Source organism: Antrostomus carolinensis, unplaced genomic scaffold, assembly GCF_000700745.2.
Source record: "Antrostomus carolinensis isolate BGI_N321 unplaced genomic scaffold, ASM70074v2 scaffold26930, whole genome shotgun sequence".
NCBI classification, from domain to species: Eukaryota; Metazoa; Chordata; class Aves; order Caprimulgiformes; family Caprimulgidae; genus Antrostomus; species Antrostomus carolinensis.
In genome coordinates this window covers 2,173-13,721 of record NW_010289577.1, presented here as the reverse complement: position 1 = coordinate 13,721, position 11,549 = coordinate 2,173, and the positions used below count along the sequence as shown (strand labels likewise).

The window sequence follows — 11,549 nt, the reverse complement described above, 5'->3', positions numbered from 1 at the left end:
CAGAGGGCCAGCAGCCTCAGGAACTCCCTCAGCACAGGGTCACTGTCCTGCCGGGCGGCTTCCAGCAACGTCACGTCACAAAAGTCCAACTTCTTCTCCCCGTGGTGGCTCCAGGTCAACCCTGATCCCTGCAAGAGGCACAATCAGGCTGGAGAAAGATTCCGAGCACGGGGATCTGCACCAGGGATGCTGCTGGGTTGCAATGCTGGCTCGGTCTGATCCAGATCGGAGTCTGTAAGCCAGCTCTGCACTGCTCACACCGAGGGGGCCCGTATAAAAAGGTTGGGAATTAAATATATATATATATTTATAAAAATCAGAACTGGATGATTTTATAAACCTGGTTCCCCTGTCCTTGACTGACAACTCAGACCTGGCCAACTGGCCACCCCAAGTCTCTGGTCAGCAAGTTGTGCTCCAGGACAAAAAGCTGGTCCTGCTGCTGGTGGAACCAACAACCACTAAAGGGCTTTGGCCCCGATGAGGAGCAGCGCCCGGCCCCGCGCTACGTGGAAAAGGAGAGATACGCACCGGTGGCTGCTGGTTCTGATGGCTCGTTCCTGCACCTGCCAAAATAGAAATAATCCTGTTACTAGAGAGCTGGTCGGGAGCATCACCAGTGGGAGCTTCAAGTGGTTTCTCTAGGAGGCATCAGTGCATCTGCTGGCCAAGAGACTGGGAAAAGGGAGAGGTTTTCATCATCTGCTCGGTGTCGGTCACCAGCTGGGCTCCGTTAGAATATCCAGGTTTAAGTTTATTTGTCTCTTGGATGATGCAGAATTTCTACACTTTTTTAATGTCAAAAATTGAGGTTAAAAAAATTTTAAAATTAGCTTTTGCTCGCTTTTCCTGGGAAACCCAGCAGTTGGCCAGAGACTGGTGGGATTACAGTGATGCTGCTGTCGCAGAGGTGCAACACCAGACATCAGGCAGCGGGGAATTTGTTTTATTTCTGCTTAAAAGCTTTGCTAGATTTTTTTTTTTCCCCTCTCCTCTTTGTTTTTATCACTGTCCATTTGTCTCAAGTACCTGAAACTTAGCTCAGGAAAAAGGAGGTCCACGCTAAAACTCTGGCTTGCCCCGTTTGCTTAATTTCACTAATTAAGCACTGAGACAGCTCCCGGCAGCCAGTCGAGAGCTCATGGAAATAGAGCAATAAGAGGAAGAACTTGGCAATTTTGGGGTTTCTAAAGGGAAAAAAACCAAGCAGAATCATAAAAATATAAAAGCAAATATCAATGATGTGTAGTCACTGTAAGGAAACACCCTAAGGGCAGTGATAATTTACTTGCCTCCTCCATAGGTCACCTGAAAGCCTCAAAGTGCCCAGGTTTGGAGGCCAAGCTGGAGATTCACCAAAAAATGACACAAAGAAGAAAAGCAAAACCTCCTTTTTCTCCCAAGATCTTCACAGAAAATAAAAATCCATGAGCTTCACTGGCCCATCACTCTGTGGCACCTCTGCCTGCCCTGTCGTGGCCACCTGGGCCAGTAACCACTAATCATTCCAGGTAGGATCCACCTCAACCAGACTATGTGTTGGCCATGTAGCTGTGCTGGGTTCCTAACCTCAGGCTCCCTTTCTTTATCAGGGAAAACCTGATCTCAGATGAGTTTGGGGCATGACACATCTCCTGAATAGCAGACACCCATTTTAGGAGGGCAGAATTGTGCCCTGACTCCATGCACTGGGAACACAAGTGTGACCACAGATGTGGTGGCACCTGCAAAGTACTGATAACATGGGAGATGAGAACAAGACGAGTTCCTACAGCATCTTCTGTCTACACGCTGGACCACCAATCATAGACTCATAGAATCATAGAATGGTTTGGGTTGGAAGGGACCTTAAAGCTCATCCAGTCCCAACCCCCCTGCCATCAGCAGGGACACCTTCCACTAGACCAGGTTGCTCAAAGCCTCATCCAACCTGGCCGAGAACACTTCCAGGGAGGGGGCATCCACAACTTTCTTGGGCAACCTGATCAATCCACATCCCCAAACCTTCCTAGCAAGCCAGGGGTAGGGGAAAGAACCAATTCAAGGTTTACCTAACTCATGAGTCCCTACAAACTTGCTTCCACCAAAAGTTACCATAGATGATCCCATTGATACAGCATTTCTTGAAGCTCATAATGTTTTGTGTCAAGGTGCCGGTCTTGTCTGAGAAGATATATTCGATCTGGCCAAGCTGGTCATTGAGGCTGGTGCTTCTGGCTTTAGCTGGAATGTCCTTGACGGCGTAATACATTTCCAGATCCCAGTTGATGAAAAAGCTGTTCACCAGATAGATGAATTCCAGCCTAGGGAGTCAGGTAGGAGAAAACTTACACTGGGGAAGGAGATTGTGTTGCTCCCATCCCAGGGACACTTGGGGATGTGACACAGGAAGAAAGGGCAGAGGGGAAACTCCTGTTGCTCAGAGCTTGGGGGACGCAAGAGGGTTTTCATTGTTCGTGGTCAGGTTCCCAGAACATTCAGCACACCAGACTGAGACCCTACTGAGACCCTAGCAACTGAGTTCCCCTCTGGAAGTCTGGCCCTTGATGACAAAATTCATAGCTCTGGAGATTCAGTGAAGGGCTGAAAAGTTTGGAAACTGCTTCTCCCAACACAAATTGTCATTATTGGCTGCTCACAAAGGCTGTGCCCTTCTCTTCCCCAGCCTGCTGCTGCTCAGTGGGGAAACACCACCTTCACCAGCCTCATCCTCAGCTTATCATAGAATCATAGAATGGTTTTGGTTGGAAGGGACCTTAAAGCTCATCCAGTCCCAACCCCCCTGCCAGCAGCAGGGACACCTTCCACTAGACCAGGTTGCTCAAAGCCTCATCCAACCTGGCCGAGAACACTTCCAGGGAGGAGCAGCCACAGCTTCTCTGGCCAACCTGGGACACTGGCTCACCACCCTCACAGCCAAGAATATCTCATCTAAACGTCCCCTCTTTCAGTTTAAACCCATTGCTCCTTGTTCTATCACAACTGCCCTTATGAAAAGTCCTTCCCCAGCCTTCCTGGAGCCCCTTCAGGTACTGGGAGGCCACTAGAAGGTCTCCCCGGAGCCTTTTCTTCTCCAGGCTGAACAGCCCCAACTCTCTCAGCCTGTCCACCATTTCCAGCATCAATATGTGTCTTTGCACCTCTTTTCTGGCTTTCTTCTGAGATCTCAAAGCACATCATCAATGTTTGTAAGATACACACCCCATCCATCCTTCCCCTCTTATGGCTGAGGGAACATAGGGGAACAACTTGCTCAGGGTCACAGTTGGATCTTTGGTGCAGCCCCATTTTGTGGCTGCAAACCAAGATGCCAGAGGATGGCCAAGGACAGGGAGCGGGGTAGTGATCTCTGATGTTCTTACGTTATATACATGGACATGGGTATGATGATGCTCAGGAGGATCGTGAAGCCCCAGAAGTTGAAGAAGGCCTGCTGGGCAGGGGTGGTGTGCTTGTAGAAAGCAGAGAGGTAGCTGTGCTTCTCCTGGAACATCCTGGCCCAGAACCCAGAGGCAATGGTGAGGCATAGTGACGTGACCAACAGCACCAGGAAGATCTGAGATGGGAAAGCCAGGATGAGAATGTCCCATCACACAGAGCCCACCAAACTCATTTCTAGGACCAACCCTTGCCCCTTCCAGACTGTTTGTCTCATTTAGCTGTAAACCTGCAGAAAGGTGTCCTTGTGCCTGGAGGTGACCCTCAGAGCTCATCCTGGGCAGAGATGAAGGATCTCAACACGTATTTCAGCTGGACACATCCTCAACACACACACAGCCAAAGGCAACTTTCCCACCCCCCTAATTGCCTCAGGCACCATCTCCCTGGACAAGGGGTGTCCTGCAGACTTCTTGCTGAAGTTCCCAGCAGACAGAGGAATGCTTGTGGCCAGTCTGAGGAGCAATGACACTCAACCACCAGGAACTGGAGTAAGAGTGATCCAGTTCACTGTTATGACCATGCTGCTTGGCTTCCCACAGAGGACAGGCTCCTCCTTCCCCCATCCTGCATCTAATTTGTGCTGAGCCACAGCCTGTAGGTCCCTCAACACAAACCACCTCATTGGACCTGCATGGTTATGGATGAGTAAAACAGGCCAGGAGGGGTTGGAGATCCTGAATACTCCAGCTCCCTGGTCCAAGGACTGAGGAGCTGAGGACTCAGAGCTGCTGGGGTTCAGAGTTTAAGCAACACAACCACCAAGCAGACTGCTCCAGACCCAGCAACTGCCACTTCCTGGGAACATCACTTGGTATTTGTCCATAACTTGTTAAACCCAAGATATTTTGAGCAAAATATTGCAAGCTTAAGAAAATCAGCATCACCCAAGCAAGCAGCCTCTCAGGAGAAGACTTGTGAGCAACCCCAAGAGGCCAGTGGACCAGAGCAGGAGGTGTTTGCACCACACTCACTATGATCACTAGCCGGTCCATCATGCGGTCCAGCTTGGTTTTCTTCCTCTTGATCTTTCCACAGTTCCTCATAATTTTGGAATCAAATCCTGGACGAGAAACATTTTAGAAGTAAAAACACAAGTCCGTAGCCTCTAGAAGGTTGACTTGCAGCCAAGTGATGCTGGTTTCCTCCGTAACAACATCTCTCCACCTCTGATGAATTCAGAGAACCACATCCCTTGATCAGTGGTTAATCAAGCTGTGGCTGTTGACTCAAAGTGCTGCTCACACCAGGTCTTACCCCACTCCTCTACCCACAGCTGCTCATGGCCAATCTCTCCACTGCACTGAGCCACCTGTGCAGGAGGCCACAGGTGAAATGGATCCAGGATGTGATGTAGCTGAAATATTACTTGGGATAAGCAGATGTTTGGTACCACCACATCATCTCCCTGCCAGCAAGCCCAACACCAGCAAAGCTTGGGACAAACTTCTGGGGGGGCTTGGTTACAGCAGCAGGTCTTCCCACTTGGTATCAGCTGAGAATGGGACCTGCTGATGCTAGAAGTTCTTGGGTAGCTTAAAACCCCCGGGGACCTGGGTATTTTCTGCCCTTCCTGATCTGGACCTGGGCACTCACCTGCGTAGATGACCAAGCCATAGCAAACGTCGGTGTTGCGAAGTTTGCAGCCTCGCAGCAGGATCCTTTCGCTGTCGAGCGAGTAGGTCTCACCCCTCCACTCCAGCGTGCCGGTGAAGCTGTGCATGCGGCTGTTGGGTTCCTCACAGGTCACTCTCCCTTGAGCAGAAGACACGATTCAGGTCATGGCTTTGAGGGAAACGAAAAGTCCTTCCTCTCCCCCTCACCACACTTGGCCCCTCCAAAGAGGGGTGCTGGGGGCTTCTCAGGGGAGATTCAGATTTTGCCAGGGCATCTCCAGATGCAGTTGGGAGATGGAATGGCTCAAATGAAGGTCAGGCTAAGCTGGAGGGCCACCCTGATGTGCTGGAGGGTGTCAGTCCAGGAACAGCACCAGGCTGTAGAATTGGACAAGGTACAAACACAACCCCCTTCATCCCCAAAGACTCTGAGAGGAGACTCTGCATCCTATGAAGAACCACGGGGGAAAAATCCAGGGCCTGAGCTCAGGTTTGGGGGTCAAACACTTGATTCCAGTGGGAAAATCAAGATCCAGGTCAGGGGGAAGGTGCACAACCCCAGTGGACCCATCACAGAGCCACTCTGCTGGGGAAGGGTCTCCACACAAGGTCTTTTGGCATGAACCACCTTCCAGCCTTGTAGGCAGGAGCAAGTGCAACCTCCAGTTAGGCTGATGGCACCTGGGGCCAGAGGGGACAGAGACTTCCCAAGACTGAACCGATCTCATCCTCGGGGATGGGACAACCACATCCTCACCCATCCAGGAGACTCACCGTCAAAGGCAGCCATGCTCTCCTCGCTCACCAGCTGCTGGTGGGTGACCAGAAGCGCTTGTCTGAACTTCAGGTTCGTTTCCCTGTGAAGAGGAACCAGGGAAGGGAAATAAAACAAGGCTGTGGGGTGACAGAGCTGTTAATTCTGCTGCCAGACCCATGGGACAGAGATGGCCATTAATTATCAGGTGATTACATGAGCGATGGCAATGAAAAGTGAGATAGGGACCTATCATGCCAGACATCAAGCACTCAAGCAGGGAGGAAGCTCTGGCCTGGGGACTCTGCCATTAAATCATCCTGCAGACAGAAGCAGGAGGGATGGGCAGCCACTGTCCTCAGCATGGCCGGGAGGGAGCTGAGAGATGGAGAGAGATGCTGGAGGTCACCAGCTGCTCTGTGGAAGCCTCAAAAGTGGTTTTGGCTTCCCATTTTCCAAATGTAGGGCTCAAATCCCATTTCTGGGGTGGCTGTAAGTTTAGCTTTTGAAGGATCTCCCACATGCTACTGTTTCTGTTGGTCTTGCAGCCCTCTCAGCATGCCTGACCCCTCAATGCCAGGATGTCTCTGCCCCTCTCCCCCCTGCCCTGCTCCTCACCCATCGATGTCAGCAGTCTCCACGTAGCACAGGCTGCTGGGCTCTGAGCTGCTCAGCAAGAAGATGTCAGCCTTGAAAAGCAAAAAGGAGGAGGGAGGACCTGGCTGAGCCCCTTCTCACCAAAACTGTCCCCTCCCACCCTAGCTCCAGGACCCTGCTCACCGGGACGATGCTCTCCTTACGCAGGCGGATGATGTCCCCAACGCAGATGTCACGCCATGTCTGCCAGCGGAAGCTGCAGGAGAATTAAGGGGGGAATTTTAATCCTTGCAGAGCAGTGGGAACAGGAACCACTGCTGCTTCTGTCCTCTGGACCAGCCTGTGTCTGTCCCAACTTCTTGCATGAACCAAGGTCTCCAGATTGTTGGTTCATCTGCCACCATGGTACCATCTGTATGACCAAAGGATGGCTGAGCACCGAGGATGGCACAAGACCCATTTGTCACATCCATATCCCCTGTACCTACAGATATCAGGGACTTTCAGCCCCTGGCTGCAGGTGGGAAATGTTGGTCCTCCCCTGGACCAGTGTTTAGCAGGAAAATGATTCCATGGGTTGGATATGAAGACTTGGAGGAACTTCTGTGGCCAGGAAACCCTCCTCCCAGCACATCACAGCAAATCAGGGCTTTTTTAGACCTGTTGTCTGTGACTGGAATATGGTCATTCCTACAGGGGAACAGCTGGACCTGCAGCAGATTTTGGGAGATGATGGCAGTTTGTAGAGTTTGGGACATTCCCACCAACACCTTTCTCAGCTGCTATGCTCAAGGATGCTCAGCACTTCAGATGATCCATCGTTCCACACAGACCTGGAAAACATGGGTACAGCTTCCCAAAGGCCCTCACCTCTTCCCGGACAGGATTTCACATGGTCTGCTGTTGATGTTTCTGTCACTTTGGTGACGACCCTGCACAGAGGAGAGAAAAAAAGAGGCTAAAAGAAAGGGATGGGCCATGCCAGGCTTCCTTGTCTCATTAAAACAATCCTCCATGCCACAATCTGCCTCCTCAGCCCCAGGTGAAGATCTGCTTTCTGAAGCAATCAGAAGATATATTCTAATGAATAAAGAGGCAATTTTTCCCCAAGATATTTCTGGAGACCAACCTGGGAATATAGCCCTTGGGTAAGATATTAAAGATGACAGAGATGGGGGTCTAGAACCCAAGGAAAGCAACTGGCCAGTCACAACCCTCCCAAGGGAAAATACAAAGCATTCTGGACATGGTGGAGTTGATGGTACCTCAGGAACCATGAATGACAGCAACTCCCAAGCTTTTCAGTTCACCCCACAGCAAAGGGACCCTTTCTGCTGACCATCCCCCTCAGGACCTACACCCAACACTCAGCCTCTGGCTCCAACCCATACTCACAATGTCATCGATCAGGTCTCGTAGACCCCGGATGGTGAGAAGGCAGCTCAAGGGGAACAGCAGGGTGTACCAGGGCAGTGTGGAGATCTGAGGGAAGGTCTAGAGAAGGAGAATTTTACACTACTGACACAACTTTTATTCCACCATGTGACAGTTTAGGTGACTAACTCCCATTCACTCACAGCTCCCCTCCCCAGCCAGCACCTGAGGATGGCAGGAACCCATCTAAGATGAATCAAGTCAACATCTCTGTCTGCACGGAACTGGTTTGTTGAATTTCCACATTTTTTTAAACGGGATGTGTGAAATGCATGTCGGTCACGGCATTGGAGGGTAGGATTTCTGTCTAGGAGTGGTGTACATGAGCTCAGCTTACCTCCACATCCAATCAGTGTAAGGTAACCAAACTTAACTTCACAAACCCTTCAGAGTTCATGAAAGACAATGAACACCACTGAAAAGCAGCATCCTTGACACCATTTCAGACCAGAGTCCCCTACTCTAAACAGCAGACAACCCTCCTTTGCTTGACAGTCTCACACACGCTTGTCCCTTACCTTGGTGTCCATCTCACCTGTAAGAGGATGACGAAGACGAAGTAGACGTTGGCCATTCGGTGGAACTGCTCGTAGAGGTTCAGTGGTAGGAAGGTGAAGATGTTGTACTTGGCTGTTTTAATGGCATTGCCCTGCAGAAGACAGGCAGGTCAAAGCCACAGTGGGAATCCAGCCATGTGAAATCAAGGATGTGTTTTGAAAATGCCAAAGACATTCTGGTATTTTGGGGACTTCTCAACTTTTTGGGGCATTAGAGATGCTTTTGAAAACTTACAAATGGGGAAAAGAAGATGTTTTAGAGCAAAGGGCCAAATGACTTAAAATTGAAACAAAATATGTTTGATTCTGATCATCTAAAGCACGTCCAGCTGACTCCCAACAAGGTGGTCATTATTGATCTGCAAAAAAAAATCTGGTTTTGTTCCATCAAAACTGTTCCATCAGACTAAAAAGTGTCCTTCGTAGAGCTCTGCTCCTAGTCTGACAGCTTCAGAGGGTATCTGGGGCACCAGGCAGGGAGCAGCCCCTTCTTCTTCACTGAGGATCATGTATGTGATTCTCCATCCTACTGGAGATAACTCTGCAGCATCTGTGTCGTGTCACCCCCAACCACCACCAGCTCAGGAATCAGGGGCTGAGTAAGGAAATGGCCCAGGACTGGCCCAGGCTGACTCACCGCGTACTTCTTCCTGGTCAGACAGAAGGCAAATTTCTTCTTGAACTGCATGTGGTAGTTCCGGTCATTGGCCCTCACCTCCCAGGTGAAAGCTGGAAAAGCAAGTGGATATCCACCAGCTCTCATCAGAGCCAGGCCTTGGCCATCCACCTCTGGCCTCTGAGGACATGAGGATCAGTGATGGTGCCACTGGGCTCATGGCTGGCAAGATGGGCTTTCTATAGTGCACCTACACCTTGAGAGCAGCTGGAGGAACAACTGGGACAGAGCTGGGTCATGGAATGGTTTGGGTTGAAGGGACCTTTCGAAGCCACCTAGTCCAACCCCCTGCAGTGAACAGGGACATCTTGAACCAGATCAGGTTATTCAGAGCCCTGTCCAACCTGACCTTGAATGTTTCCAGCGATGGGGCATCCACCACCTCTCTGGGCAACCTGGGCCAGTGTCTCACCACCCTCAGTGTAAAAAATGTCTTCCTTACATCAAGTCTAAATCTCCCTCTTTTAGTTTAAAACCATCACCCCTTGTCCTGTCACTACAGACCCTGCTAAAGAGTCTGTCCCCATCTTTCTTAGAGGCCCCTTCAAGTATTGAAAGGTGCCATGTGGTCTCCCCAGAGCCTTCTCTTCTCTAGGCTGAAAAGCCCCAACTCTCAGCCTGTCCTCATAGGAGAGGTGTTCCATCACTTTTGTGGCCTCCTCTGGACCCCCTCCAACAGGTTCACATCTTTCTTGTGCTGAGGAGCCCAGCACTGGAGGCAGCACTGCAGGTGGGGTCTCAGGAGAGTGGAGCAGAGGGGCAGAATCCCCTCCCTCCACCTGCTGCCCACGCTACTGGTGATGCAGCCCAAGATACAGTTGACCACCTGGGCTGCAAGATCTTTGTTTGTTAAACCAAAACCTGAGCCCAAATGTTTTAATAGTATAATCAGGCCAGGTGAAGGATGACTCCTCCCAGTACAGTCTTTGCTACTTTGAAGACTGGTCGTTCCTCTACTGATTTCATTTTTGCTATCCCAGTGCAGATACCACCAAGCAAGGGACATCCCAAGCCATGTTCCCAACTCCTGCACCCCAGCTGAGGGTCAATCATAGAATGTTAAATAATCATAATCATAGAATGGTTGGGATTGGAAAGGACCTTAAAGATCGTCTAGTTCCAATCCTTCCAGACCATTTCACCCCAAATCTGGTTTTTCCCCACCTCACAATTCTGTCCCATATTCAACTTTCTCATAAACTGCCTCAAAAAAAGGAAAAACCCCCAAACACACTTGTCACACACTGACCTGGCAGCTGCTCCTTCCCACGCAGGCAGCCCAAGGCCGGGTCTCGCGCAGCCATGGTGGCACCACTGCCAGGGTCTGGGAACAAGGACAACCAAAGATATTTGCAATACTGAGCAATGTGACAGTGTGATCCCAACAGGATGCTCCAACACCCCAAAGCTGGACCCTCCACCTCTCCAGGGCAGGACATGATGCAGAGGGGACACTCTTCCAGGCACAGCTGGGGACAAGTGTCTTCCCTGGAGCCACAAACTGACTTAGACCTTTTTACTGCCCCGAAGATATAAAACCCCACATGGAGACGCAATCCTCTGTAGCCACCTGAACATCACAGATCAGTGACATCAGGATGAATATTTATCATCAGAAAATGTCTTCCTTCTCCCTTTGACACCTGATGTTCTTTGTCCTGCCTTCTGCAGGACCAGCCACAGCTCAGATCTGAATTGGAAGCCACTTTTTCCCAATAGTCACAGATTTGCCCTTCACAGGTGCCTGACGTTCACTCAAACCTTGTGTGTGCGTTGGTGCTGGGGTTTGCCTGGGTAGACCCCTGGCCTTCTCAGTGTCCTCAACAGCTTTGGGGTTGGTCATCTTTCAGACCCACCTCTGCCCAGTCCCAGCTGCCCGTGACAACTCAGAGATGTTTTTCCTCTCGGAGGAAGTTATGGGAAATCATTTGAAGGAAGAGAAACTCTCCTTGTCCTGCCATCGCACCCGAGCATCCGTCATGCCTAGAGAGCAGCCACCTTCATCAATGACAAGATTTCCCTTACGCTCAGTAGCTCAGTGACCTTCCCTGCAGGGATGTTAGGGAAGATTAATTAATGTTTGTGAAGCGCTTTGTGATCCTTACATGAAAGGAGCCAGCGAGGTGTAAAGCATTAATTACCTTATTATTAAATAATCCCACGCAGAAGCCTGTCTCTGCCATTATTTTTTATCTCACTCCTTTGATCACTATTTTTTTTTAATTCTTTCACCAAAGTGGTTACTTCTCTCCCTATTGCTCCTCGTGCTACAAGGCAAATTCGATATTGGTTTGCCCCACACATGACACAGCCCTGAGATGCTCTCAGATGCCACCAGCTGGGCCAGAACTGTCACCTCATCCCAGGTCAAAGAGACTCTGAACAGCAACATGGGCAGCACGTCGATCCCTAAGTCCAAGAGTTTGCCCCCCCCAAAAAAAGCTTTGACCCACAACATCATCCTTCTTCACCACTCA

General features: G+C 50.3%; 1 protein-coding gene across 1 annotated transcript in view; it reads right to left on the bottom strand.

Annotated features, from left to right (window-relative positions):
- ATP8B3 (ATPase phospholipid transporting 8B3) overlaps window positions 1–10,376 on the bottom strand; it is an 18,686-nt gene extending 8,310 nt beyond the window's left edge. Inside the window, exons 1-12 of the mRNA XM_029085728.1 lie at window positions 10,322–10,376; window positions 9,034–9,125; window positions 8,375–8,488; window positions 7,801–7,899; window positions 7,276–7,337; window positions 6,589–6,661; window positions 6,427–6,497; window positions 5,829–5,911; window positions 5,035–5,193; window positions 4,413–4,501; window positions 3,363–3,556; window positions 2,095–2,303 (exon numbers count right to left, since the gene is read on the bottom strand). Coding sequence (XP_028941561.1) covers window positions 2,095–2,303; window positions 3,363–3,556; window positions 4,413–4,501; window positions 5,035–5,193; window positions 5,829–5,911; window positions 6,427–6,497; window positions 6,589–6,661; window positions 7,276–7,337; window positions 7,801–7,899; window positions 8,375–8,488; window positions 9,034–9,125; window positions 10,322–10,376 — 1,300 coding nt within the window. The remainder of the gene's footprint in view (window positions 1–2,094; window positions 2,304–3,362; window positions 3,557–4,412; window positions 4,502–5,034; window positions 5,194–5,828; window positions 5,912–6,426; window positions 6,498–6,588; window positions 6,662–7,275; window positions 7,338–7,800; window positions 7,900–8,374; window positions 8,489–9,033; window positions 9,126–10,321) is intronic.
- Window positions 10,377–11,549: the final 1,173 nt, after the last annotated feature.